Source organism: Panthera uncia, assembly GCF_023721935.1.
Source record: "Panthera uncia isolate 11264 chromosome B2 unlocalized genomic scaffold, Puncia_PCG_1.0 HiC_scaffold_24, whole genome shotgun sequence".
Taxonomy (NCBI): Eukaryota; Metazoa; Chordata; class Mammalia; order Carnivora; family Felidae; genus Panthera; species Panthera uncia.
The window spans coordinates 91,867,076-91,880,616 of NW_026057580.1; the positions used below are offsets into that span (position 1 = coordinate 91,867,076).

General features: G+C 44.3%; 1 protein-coding gene across 2 annotated transcripts in view; it reads right to left on the minus strand.

Moving 5' to 3' along the window:
- MAP3K5 (mitogen-activated protein kinase kinase kinase 5) overlaps nt 1-5,231 on the minus strand; it is a 204,885-nt gene extending 199,654 nt beyond the window's left edge. The window contains exon 1 of one of the 2 annotated variants that reach the window (XM_049654422.1): nt 4,395-5,231. In XM_049654422.1, the coding sequence (XP_049510379.1) occupies nt 4,395-4,818 (424 nt within the window). In that variant the 5' untranslated portion in view covers nt 4,819-5,231. The remainder of the gene's footprint in view (nt 1-4,394) is intronic. The other variant, XM_049654423.1, reaches the window with a different exon arrangement.
- Between the last annotated feature and the right edge of the window lie 8,310 nt (nt 5,232-13,541).

Genomic DNA, 13,541 nt, shown 5'->3' on the forward strand with positions numbered 1-13,541 from the left:
AAGCCTGTTTCTAAACAAAGTGTGCTCCCGGTTCCAAGCGGCAACTTTACGTCATTTCACCTGAATGAACGAATATAATCTCTTTATGGTTCAGTCTCCTTACAATCAAAAAGGGGGGAACAATAAAGCCTACTCTAGCTATACTTCACAGAACTGATGTTCATTAAAAATAATTTTTTTTGAGATGCTGTCAGATGGAACTGTCTACCTGAACGGAGTAGCTCTGTATCACTAACGTATCACTGCCATCTCTTCACTTTTATAGAAACTGACTGCCTACAATGCAGGGGGCTGGGAAGGGGTGTTGTTAGCCTGCCATTTGCCATCTGTGAGTAATAGTCTCATACACGTAAATATGACGATTTTCACAAAAGCTTCGGTAGAACATTAGTTTCCTCTCAGAACAGGAATGAAAGAGAGAATGACAAGTGTAGTCAAAGAACGAACTAGATTATGGTTAAACAATAATCAAATAGGGAAAAGCTTCAACTGCCATCTATTCTTTAAAAAGACCCTGGTACACACAGATAGGGAGAAGCTGATAAAAATGTAACCCAGCTTTAAGTTCTTGTCCAGTCCAGTAAACTGAGCTGTTCCAAGTTAAGTAGCCCTTATTCACCCTTCCAACTCAGTTCAGCTGTCACCTCTGAACCTGCCCTCCCCCTAGTTTGACTCTAGAATGTCTCCTGGAACCCAAGGCATTCTGTAAGGATCTTCGCAGAGGCCCGCTGCAGCCAGGCTTGATGTCTGCCCTTTCCACTCACCCTGAACTCCTTGAGGGGCCGAGGACATGATATATACAAGCAGTTGATTCACCTCTAAGGACTGAAATAAGTCATTTGGTATTAATGTAATTTATGTATATAAATGTATGTATTTATATGTAACGTATAATGTAATTCATTTTGTATTAATGTAATTTTAAAGTACAGAATTTAACAGAGCAATTATTCTAACCTTCCACTCTTTTTGGAGATTTAAAAAAAACTTGTAACATTTATTTATTTTTTAATGTTTATTTATTTTTTGAGGTGAGGGGGCACTAGTGGAGAAGGGGTAGAGAGAGAAGGACAGAATCTGAAGCAGGCCCCAGAGGCTCTGGGCTGTCAGCACAGAAGCCGACACAGGCTCTAACTCACCAACCAAGAGATCATGACCTGAGCCAAAGTCAGACGCTTAACCAACTGAGCCACCCAGGTGCCCCTATTCATTTAGTTTTGAAAGAGAGAGAAAGAGAGTCTGAGCAGGGGAGGGACAGAGAAAGAAACAGAGAGACAGAGTCTAAAGCAGGCTCTGGGCTCCGAGCTGTCAGCAAACGGCCCAATGCGGAGGCTGAAGCCATGAACCATAAGATCATGACCTGAGCCAGAGTTGGACGCTTAACCAACTGAGCCACCCAGCATCCCACTTTGCTCCAAATTACAGAAGAACCAAAGGCCAGAATCCAGATCTGGACACTCTTGTTCTGATGCTCTGTCCCAGCATACCATGCTGCCCTACCTTTGCAAACTCGAGGGATTAAATGGGGGAATCTTAGAAATGTAGTTCTGGGCTCCTGGGTAGCTCAGTCAGCTGAGTGACCGACTGCGACTCAGGTCATGATTTCACGTTTTGAGTTTGAGCCCCACACTGGGCTCTCTGCTGTCAGGGCAGGATCCCCTGACCCCTCTCTCTCCACCCTCCCCTCAAAGGATAAATAAACATCTAAAAAAATACTTAAAAAAAAAAGAAGAAAGAAAGAAATTTAGTTCGATTTTCCCCTCCACATCAGACCCTTGTCAAGCCTACAGGCTTTCGGAGGAGATGAAGGGCTCTGTTCATAATTCCACACTTTGGAGAAGAGCCAGGATGAAAACTCAGATCTAACTTGAGGGACTCTGCTCTTCTGAGTATATCTTGGGGATTCAATTTCCAAATGAAGGTAGTAAATGTAGGCAGAACAAAAGATAGCGTGGCACAGGGGCCAAAAATCTTGCCAGGCCTGTTTCTGTACAGCTTGCAACCTGAGAATGGTTTTTTTTTTTTTTTTACATTTTTAAATGGTTGAAAAATAATTGAAAGAATACTTATTTTGTGAAGTAAATGAAATTGAAATCTCAGGATTCACTAATAAAATTTTACTGGAACCCAGCCACAATCACTTGTTTAGGTACTGAGCTGGCTGCTGTCGTAACTACAGAGTTGAGTAGCTGTGAGAGAGACCTCCCGCAAAGTCTAAAATATTTGCCATCTGGCCCTTTACAGAAAAACGTGTCCCTGGTGGAGGAGGAGTAAGTGCTCTCTCAGAAATCAGAAGACAAGTTCAACCACCCTCAGACTCTTGGCAGCTCTCAGCTGAGAAAGACAAAGGGTTTGGCCAAAATTGCTACCATCATCATTCTGTCACATCTTCGGTGCCGAATGAGAGGGCTCAGAGTTCGTGTCACGCACACGGGAAAGGGTGAAACTGGGGCCTGTCCAGGTTGAATGAAGCAGCAGATGAGATAGAGCTGGCTTGGAAACATAGGTCTTCCCACAGGGTGTCCTCCTCACTATTCCACACTGCCCCTGGATGGCTTGTGAGGTCCCTGGCAGCTCTCCATCACATGATTCCAAGATAGGGAGCTTCCTTTGACCCTGGGAGTAAATCAGCCCAGCTAAATGGGGGCAGCAAGGGCAAAGATGACCTTCAAGAGTCAGGCACCTGAAGTAGACTCCTGCATTGACCAGTTACCACCTCTGAGTCCAGGCCAGTCATGGAGCCCTTGGTTTTCTCCTCTAAGAAGGATAGGAAGTATTTCCTTCTCAGGCTTGTTTGCAGAATTTAGCAAGATACAGTTCAAGTGTTGGTTCCCTTGTAATCTTCCTCTCTCCCTTTCCCACAAACAGTATTTGGAGAATAAACAGTAAGTGAGCCTTGTTAGGAAACTTTCTTTCAAATTAGCTTAGAGTTTAAGATTTTTTTTTTTTTACAGAGTCTTATAAAAAATACTGAATCTATCTGTGCAATAAAAATAGGCTCAGTATTTGCTTGGGTGTTTTCCTCACATATCTTTCAGTTCTTTGAAGCTTCTTCCAAATTATAAGCCAAAAATAAGAGTGCTGTAATTTTTAGAAAAAGTTACGTGTATGCAATTTTTATAGCAAGTCACACAAAGAACTAAGCTATAATACATCATACTCATGTTCAGTTATGAAGACCAAGACTGTAAAAAAAAATACCAGCACCAGAAAGCCCTAGTTTATTTAGTCTGGTTTCCTTAACATGAAGTTCTTCTTGTTCTTAAAATATTCAGCTTTGGCTGAATTCCAAAGCTGACATAAGCCTACTTCAGGTGTTTTGAAGAGACTAAAGAGAATCAGAACTGAAAGCAAAATTGGAGAATAAAACCTTTTATGTGATCACAAATGCAAGAACCTTATTGTTTGAAACCACCATTAAATCAAATTTTCCGCCCACACTTACAAAAATAAATATGTATATATTCTCATATTTGGTTGCGCAGGGTACTGAAGGTTAATTTCAATAGCATGTTACTATTCCTAACATTAGCCAACAGATAGCTAATTGCATCAGTCACTAGAACTGCAATGACACTTTCTAAAATCGGTGATAGGTTGAGAAGATTTTTATGGACTTTTTATGGATTATGCTAGCAATCACTTTAACAGCCAAGCTAATCTTAGTTATGAAAATAGCATATAGAATTTTAAACAGTGTTAAATTATGTACTTTCCAGCCCATCATGGTGTATATGCGGTAATGAAAAAAAAATCCTCTCAAAAGATACCACATAAGTTTAGTGCAAGCTACAAGCTTATGGCTTTTGGAAGTAATTCCTTGGAAGTTCAAATTGGTAAGACTGGAACATTCAAGCCACTAAACTTGTTAAAGTAAAATGACTTGGGAAGATCACAACACGTCATGCAAATTCGTATGGATATACTCTGTGAGCAGCGGGCTGCGTGGTTTCTGTACTTCCAAAACTACACAGAAAGAAACAAATGAGAGCGTCATCTAAAAGTCACAGGTATATATAGAAGGAAAATATGGGCCAAAAGTAACAGAAGAGAAACCAGGACACCAAATGCTGAAGGCCTGATTGGAGTAATATCTCGCCCTGTTGAAGAACTTAAAAGTTCTTTATTAGGACCGCAGGGACCCAGAGCTCCAGCGCGGGCCAGTGGGTGAGCCTGGCACAAACACACAGGATCTTGCACCAGCACCCACTCTCTCCCAGAAGCGGCGAGCGCTAGGAGCGGTCACGCAGCGCCGCTCGCTGCCCTTAAGGTGGGGCAAGAAGTAAGTAAGTAGGAAGCACGCTTGGAGCCCAGTAAAACGTTTCCCCCCCTGCTGCGGCCAGGGAAAACGTGGCACCTGGCCGTGGAAGACGGGGAAGGGGTTGCACACGCACCTGCATTGTAGAAACGATCCAGCACCGCGGTTTCCCCAAAGTCCAGTTTACCAAAATGCACGGTCTCCAGGGTGGCGCCCACCGTCTCGCACGCCTCCCGCAGGCTCTGCAGGGCCTCGCTCTCGGCCATCACCAGCTGCCCCTGGCTCGCTTCGTTGATCACATACGCCACCGTGGTCCGTCGGCCGCCTCCGCCACCAGAGTTGCCCCGGCACCGGGTGGCGCTGCTCCCAGAGGTGGCAGCGGGACACCCGGTGCCCGGGGCGGAGGCACTCTCCACGTTCCAGAAGCTGCCCGGCGGCGGCGGTGGTAGCTGGCTCTCCTCGCCCTCGGCCGCCGCCGCCGCTGCTCCCCTCCGGCAGCTGCCGCCCTCGGCCAAGGGTGGCACGGAGAAAGTGATACCCTCGCCCGCCTCCGCGCTCATCTCTCCCGGCCGGGCTGCGGCGGCGTCCCCCGCCCAGCCGCACCGTCTGGCCAGCCACAGCTCGGGGCTGCTCCGTGCGCGCCGGGCTAAGCAGCTGCCATCGCGAGTCGCGCCTTCCGCGCCGCGCCGCCGCCTCCTCTCAGGCGCCCTTTCCCCCGAAGGGACGCCGCTGCCCGGCGGCGGCTCGCCCCTCCTCGGCGCCTCCGTGGCCGCGCCGCTCGTCCGAGGCAGGGTGTAGAGTACAAGGGGTGGGGACGCCAGGTTGAGCGGGAAGGGACAGCGCTTCCTTCTCTTGGCGGGCAGACAAGTCGGCTCGCAAACCTGCGCCGCGGTGCAGCTCAAGGGCGCCGCGCTCGGGGTGCGGTGCGCCCTGGCCACCGGGCGCGCGGCCCCGGCTCCTTTGGTGCCGGGCGCTGGGAGGAGCCGGGGAGGGTGCCCGCTGGGTGGGGAGCTACCTGGCCAGCACCTCACGGGCGGGCAGGCTCTCCAGGCTGCGTCCCGGAACAGCAGCAGCCGCAGCCGCAAGGACCCGCCTCCCTCCTCGGCGGCAGCTCCCCTTCATCTGCTCTATTTCCTCCTCCTCCCCTGGCCTCGTTTCTCCACCGAGCGCGCCGGGGCCGCTGCGTCCGAGCGCCAACCTCGCCGCGGGAGTCTCTCCGCTCTTTGCAGCCGCTCGCCCTGTCGGCCACCGGCTTCTGCCGCCCACTCGTCGCGGCACCGGAGAGTCAGGGCCCGCCCCGGGGGAGGGCGCTGCTGGGAAGCTCGAGCCCGGACGAAGTCGACCGCGCAGTGGCTCGCGGACTTCGGCTGGGCCCGGTGCGCTGCGCCGGACCGGGTTTCTTCGCCGTCACCCACCCGACGCGCACCTAAAAAGACCCGGAGTGAGCCAAAGGCCGAAACGCATGCGACGGCAGCGCAAAGAAAGTCTCTCCTGCGAACACTCGGGGCTCCGGAGCTAGTCCGCGAGGCGTTTGCAGCGGTCCCCGCGGCCGCGGCGCCCCCCTCCGGCGCCTGCCGGGCTAGCTCTGCGCGCGGTCTGGTACAGCGCGGGGAGGCCCGCGTTGCGCAAGACTGGAGGATTTCGACTAGCGTCCCGCAGCCGGGGCCTAAAGTGGACGAGGATTCCTGACCGTGGCGCTGCGGAAGTGGCCGGCATAATTGATCAGGTCTGCCTCTGCTACTTTTCATGTAAAAAATTCGAGTAGCTATGTTAGCAGTAATGAGAAATTGATTAGTTCCAACTGCTGAAGGACTTAGCATTCTCATTTAGGGTTTTAAAGCACCCCCTCGCCCCCCCCCCCCCACGGCCCCTGCTCGCCCCATATACTTTCTGGAGATAGAATAAGGGGTTTGTATCCCACTCCGCAAAGCATCATCCAATGAAAGGAGGAAATTAAGTGACATTTTTTTTTTTTAATTGCACCACGGCAGGGGAGGGGGAAGGATACCTGGATTGCTTAAAAGCGATGAAAAGGAAGAAATCTACTTATTTGGAGAGCAAATAAGTTTTCAGAGAACTTCTCCAAAATGTTCTGTGTTAGGAAAACTGGTGAAAGCTGCAGTGAAGTAACAATTTTGGACTTCCCATCTCAGAGGTGGGAACCAAGATAAGTGAGGTCTCTGAATAAAGTAGAGTAATGCAAATTATCAATGCAAATTCAAGCGTAGAAGAAAAGGAAGGATGAAAACAGTTGAGTAGTAGAGTTAAAAGAGGGAAGGAAATAGTAATGAGGAAAAACACCTCGCAGCTACACAAATGTAGTCTTAACGAAGCCATGTGACCTTAGCTTTTTCTAAAGGTGTGTAAAATGATAAAAGTAAATTTGTAGTAAGGAAGTTACATGTCACCTGGGATCTATATGACCCTCGTCTGCTTTAGGACTCGATCTCATTAGGAAAGTATGTGTTTAGTGAAGCAAAATACTGACAGGCTACTAATAGTTACATACCTTCTTTATTTCCAACAACTTGTCAAACCTCCAAACTCCTGTGGGAGTAGATAATCCTCCACCCCATCCTAGCCTGAAACAATACATACTAGAAGTTCATTAGGACCATGTCTGGAAAACTAAAATACCTAAATTCTCAAATTGCATTCTGTTACACAAATGAGGTCAGGTCTAACATTATGTATAAAACCATCTTGTAAAGCCCATACCTTTTTAGATCACTTAGCCTTTGCCCCCCTTCCAGATCTTTTCAGAGCCATTTTTCATACACACAATTTTTGTCTTTGTTTTACTTTGTTTTGTTTTACTTTGAATTAATTTAATAACTTGAAAGATGTTAGGGATTGCTGGCACCCAAACCCCAGTGCAATGATGAAAGACTGCTTCTGGTTGGTACTAAGGCCGTCTCACTACCTAAATATGGCAAGGTTTAACTAATGTAAGTTACATACCATGTATTGGATTGAACCATATGAATTTACACTTTTATAGCTGATAAACAGTCAAATATGCCTAAACTCAGATGGCTCAACTTATAACTGAGATTTGGGGCCTATGTGGAGGCAGAGAGGACAGGTGTAGCACTGAGTCTCAGTCTGCTCTTAGCTTGCCAAGCCTGGCTCAGAGTGTCCTGAAGGAATGAAAGCCTTCTTGTAATTGGATTACCCAGAAGTAGCAATTTGTGGTTTTGCAATTTGTCTCTAAAGAAGGAGCACTTTTTCTAATCCAAAAGGACAACTAATATGGTAATGGTGAACAGCAGAAAAATTGTCTATCTTGGGTTTTCAGGTTTGTTCTTGAAGAGGCAAAATGGTGAATTTTAAGCCTAAAATGGACGAGGGTCTCCTAGCTAGCTAGCTTTTGTTTTAGACAAGTTTACCTTTCTCTGTATCCTCAGGTAAGATAAATGGGAATACAATATAGTCTTAATTACAAAAAGTATTTAAATATCAGAGAATCACTAATTTAAGTATCAGAAAATCAAAAGTAAGAAAAGTAGCAGAAATCAATAAGGAAGCCAGTAAGAAGTATCAAGCAACTGGGATGAATACATAATTTAATTGATTGCTAAATTTAACTCTGTGTATTTGGCTGCCCAAATAAAAAGAAAACACATAAAGAGTACATATATTCATTCATATGAAGAGTCAAGTCTTGTGCTGGCATTGAACTCTATAAAGACTTTATTACTTACATAGAATCTGATATAGAGTACATTGAGCAATACAATTGAATATGGATTTCTAAAAAGTTATATATGTTCGGGGCGCCTGGGTGGCTCAGTCGGTTAAGCGGCCGACTTCGGCTCAGGTCATGATCTCACGGTCCGTGAGTCCGAGCCCCGCGTCAGGCTCCATGCTGACGGCTCAGAGCCTGGAGCCTGTTTCGGATTCTGTGTCTCCCTCTCTCTGACCCTCCCCTGTTCATGCTCTGTCTCTCCCTGTCTCAAAAATAAATAAAAATGTAAAAAAAAAAAAAAATTAAAAAAAAAAAGTTATATATGTTCTTCAAATTTATATTTAATATTGTTAGAAACCAAGAACATAATATTAAATATTAATTCAATGAAACCTAAAATAAGAGGAACCTAAAATAATATAAATCAGATGCAATACTTTCTGGTTATATTACCTTAATAAATTGGTAGAATTGAGGGTATTATGTAACTCACTGAAGCTCATAACTTAGCATTCTGTATCAAGGAAAGAAGGAACCCAAGGTGGGGGTACCTCCATGGCTCAGTCAGTTAAGCATCTGACTCTATTTTAGCTCAGGTCATGATTTCACTGTCCTGAGTTCAAGCCCCACGTTGGGCTCTACGCTAAGGGTAGAGCCTGCTTGGGATTCTCTCTCTCTGCCCCTCTTCCCACTCATGCTGGTTTGAGCTTATGCATTTTTTTTTCCTCTCTCTGAAAATAAATAAATAAACATTTAAAAAAGAAGAAGAAAAAGGAGCCCAACAGAAAAGAGAAGTAACATTGCTTAGATCCTAGCACAAATAGCAGCTTCTTTACAAGCTTTTCAGGGATTGAATCACAGTTAGTGAATACTAGAATCATAATATCATAAAGATTCTATGACAGGTACCGGATGGCTCAGTCAGTTGAGCGTCCGACTTTGGCTCAGGTCATGATCTCACAGTTTGTGAGTTCAAGCCCCACATAGGGCTAGCTGCTATCAGCCTGTCAGCAGAGCCTGCTTTGGATCTATTCTCTGCCCCCCCCCCCCCCCCCCCCGCACTTGCGCTCGCCCAAAACTAAACTTTTTTAAAAAATTTTTTTAATGTTTATTTATTTTTGAGAGACAGACACAGCATGAGCAGAAGAGGGGCAGAGAGAGAGAGAAGGAGACCCAGAATATGAAACAGGTTCCAGGCTCTGAGCTGTCAGCACAGAGCCCAATGTGGGGCTCGAACTCACGAGCTGTAAGATCATGACCCAAGCCAAAGTTGGACGCTCAACCGACTGAACCACCCAGGCGCCCCAAAAAACTAAATTTGTTTTTAAAAAGATTCTATGATATCTTTATACCTTTAAAAGGCATGGCACCAAACTGAGACTCATGTTGTCACTCAGAGTCTATTCTACTGCTGCTTAAAACTGGGTCTTGGGATATATCTGAGAACACAACAGATAGAGCAAAGAATTTTCCTAATAAAGAGCTAGAGAAATACAAGGGAGAAATTTCTGCTTCTGATGATGACAGATTAGACATTTGAATAAGCCTAAGAATGCTGAACAAAATTTGAAATTTAAAATAAAGTGATGAAAACACTAATGAGGTAATGAGGAACTATCTGACCAGATTCTGGAAGAGAGGCCAGAGATCCACATGGTGTTTTCACAGTTGGGACTGCTTTTGGCCTGGCAGGTTTTTTTTTTTTTTTTTTGCGAGTGTGAATTAGGCAGCTAAAAGGCTGAACTACGTTTTTGACAACATCTGGAAGGGCAAAAGCCAAGGATGATATAGTCAGGAAGTAGGGATGAATTAAAAGTAAAATGACCTTTACATGGACAACACCCTGCCTCCAGATATCAGAGTAGCCCACACAAAAAAAGTCTCAAACCCTGAAATTGGATTAAGGTAATTCCAGGCATTCAACAAACAAAATTCACTCCAGAGAAAGATAACATCATCCTGGGACTTTATGAGTCACCTCAGGCTGGCTTTGTTCCTCAACAGGAAGTCATTGTTCTTCTGAAAAGGGGGGTGGGTGGGGGAATAGATCCTATAGGATCCACTTACTTACAGGGCCTTGTAACTGTCTCTCACCTTGTCCTCTGGCACCTAGAAATGATGAAACCACTAGCCCCGCATTCCTGCACAATCCTTAGAAGCTTCCCTTGTACCTTTGTAATTCATTCGTCTCTCTGCAAATAAACCCAGCTCAAATTATCTTGTTTCCTGTTGACTCTGATAACTACTAATGAGCTTTTAGAAATGAGAAAGCTAACTTTACCTCTTTGGGCCTGTTTTCTCACTGTGTTGAATTGGATTAAATTGAAAATCCTTTGAAGCTCTAATGTGCTGTGTTTTCAGTTGAAATACCAGTGCTTACACTGAGTTGAAATGTGTAAAGAACAAAAATACCACTGGGTCACAAAGTAGTAGTTGGGGGAACTTTCTCTTTATAGAAATACTTTAGCTAATACACATAACAAGCCTGAGGTAGTTAGAACATCACCAGTGTGAAACTTTTAATGAATTTGGATCCAGGTATGGATCATCAATAGTCACTAACATCACTAAAAGAGAGAACCAGATATTTGCTTCCTGATGGAAAAACATACCACCAGTTATGACGTAGTCAGACCAAAAATAGCGGGTGTGAATCTCATGTCCTCAAAGTCCTAAAATCCAAGGCTGAGATTCTACAACTAATGCCCAGAAATACAGAGGACCAAAATGGGTTAAAATATTCTGGAAATGTGGGGCACCTGGGTGGCTCAGTCGGTTAAGCGTCCGACTTGGGCGCAGGTCGTGATCTCGCAGTCTGTGAGTTCGAGCCCCGCGTCAGGCTCTGTGTTGACCGCTCGGAGCCTGGAGCCTGTTTCAGATTCTGTGTCTCCCTCTCTCTCTCTCTGACCCTCCCCCGTTCATGCTCTGTCTCTCTCTGTCTCAAAAATAAAGGTTAAAAAAAAATTTTTTTTTGAATTCTGGAAATGCAACTTGTAGAATCTAAACTGTAGGAAACTCTGTAAGACAAACGGCTCATTTTCTTACACTAATAAGTTACTATCACTGTAACTGATGCTTGAGTTCTTTTTCTAGTGATGATACGGTCAAATGTGTGTTAGGGCCACTTCCAGTTGAAAAAGTAAGTGCCCGTCACCACACTAACGGCTTTACATGCATATCTCAAGTCTCCCATTAGATAAGTCCAGAGGAAAAAGGTTACCCAATGTCAGACGAGGAGTTAGTAATAAAACCACGGTTTCAATCCAGAACCTATGCTATTATCTACTGCTCCTTGTCATAATGAAAGGATAAGATCATCGCTTCAGAAAATATCAAACAGCCTGCTTTTTTGTTGTTGTTGTTCTGGGGTGAAGATAATACAACCGTTTCATTTCACAGCATGATAAAGTTTCAAAGACGGGTGATGAAAAGTTGAAACAGTCTATTTGCCAAATTCGGAATTAAAATATCATGTCAAAAGACCATTCTTGTTATTCTGGAAGTTGTGTATAGTAGTTGTGTTTTCCAAGCTCTTTGATCAGAAGCCAGGGAGAGTGAAGTCCTGGGGAATAAGCTGAGACTAGAGTCAACAGGGGTGGGTGCTGTTTGTGTTTATGGTTATACCATCATCACCACTACGACCTCTTTACTGCTACTCTTTTTTTTTAATTTTTTTTTAAATGTTTTTATTTAGTTTTGAGACAGAGACAGAGCATGAGCAGGGGAGGGGCAGAGAGAGAGGGAGACACAGAATCCAAAGCAGGCTCCAGGCTCTGAGCCATCAGCACAGAGCCTGACGCGGGGCTCCAACTCACAGACTGTGAGATCATGACCCAAGCCGAAGTCGGACGCTCAACCGACTGAGCCACCCAGGCGCCCCTCTTTACTGCTACTCTTACTATTACTTTAAAACTACTCTTATTACTACTACTGTACTCCATGTTTGGTGTGGTAGTTGCTAAAAAACAAGTTTGGACACCAAGGCCGAGGTCAGGCTTTGAAGCATCTTCATGAAAGATAAATTTAACTTCATCCTCCAAGAAAAAGAGACATTCAAGGATTTTGAGCAGAGGAGTAATATGATCCAATCTATATATTAGAAAGAAAACTCTTGCTGATGTAGAAGTCTGGGCCTACAGCTAAGTGCGAAAAGAAGGTGAGAAGCTTCTACAATATTCCAAGCCTGGACTAGGGAAGGAGCAGTGATCTTGTTGCATCTCAAGTCTCCTTGAGTGGGAATGATATTTGGTGGAATCTTTGATATACTTCTTCTAAAAGCATACTTGCCATTTTAATTTCTCTTTATGTCCTAGTAAGTTAAAGCAATTTTAATACAGAGAAGTAGTTCTCTTCATGGTTTGTTAAAGGAAGACCAAAGCTTCCTCTATTTAAAGTTGCCCCGTGCTGCCGCTGTTCCAACCACATACTTACCATCTCCAGTTTGTCCAAGTCTTGCCTTCTTCTCCCCCTACCCACTTTGACTAAAGTTCTTACTATTAAAGGCATCCCTTTAATTTAGATAAACATGTCATGAAAAATATATACACAGGGCCACAGCCACAGTAAGAGTAAGCAACAGAAACCAACTCTGACTACCAAAACTAAAACAAAATCAATTTTTTTTGCAAACATATCAGGGCTTAAGGCATCAAAGCAAGCCTGCGGCCCAGGCTCGAAAATACAGAAACCAAGAGCCCTCAAAGACCAGAAGCTATAGCTAGGGTCACTCTACAGGACCAGTACCTGTGCCTTTGTCACAGCTTTTTTTTTTTTTTTTAATAACACTACAATTGTTAAAGATGTAAGTCCTCTAAATTAATAGTGCTGGTTCATGGATAAATATCAATGAGACAGAATAGAAAATCTGAAATGGATCCAATTCCATGTGAAAATTTAGTATAAGATAAAAACAGCCTTTTAGATGATTGCAAAAGAAGGACTTTAAAAAGTCATGTTGGAATAACTGCAAAGCCATATGGAAAAGATAGAATTGGATTCATTCCCCACACCACACACCAAGAAAAATTCCAAATGGCTAGGAGATTTAATTATAAAAAATGAAACTATTTTGGGGCTCCTGGATGGCACTGCTCAGTGAGCATCTGACTCTTGATTTCTGCTCAGGTCATGATCCCAGGTTAAGGGATTGAGCCCTGTGTCGGGAGCCTGCTTAAGATCCCCTCTCTCTCTCTCACTCTGCCCTTCTCCCCAAATCGTGTGCTCTCTCTCTCTCTCTAAAATTTAAAAAAAAATGAAACTGTATGAGTACTCAGTAAATATATGGGTACATTCTTTTCTACCTAGGAGCAAGGAACACTTTCAGGACCGTGACTCAAAATCCAAAAGCAAGAAAGGAAAAAATAGATAAACTTGATAATATAAAAATCTTCACATGGCAGAAGATAACAAGCAAACTAGACAGACAAATAGTGAACTGGAAAAAAATATCTACAACTGATTCACAGCTCATAAAATGAATTTCTAAAAATAGAGAAGTAAGAGACCAAAAACCTATAGAAAAATGAGCTAAAGGAGGCCATAGGCAATTCATAAACATGGAAGTACAGGTGTCTTTTACCCATATAAAAAGATGTT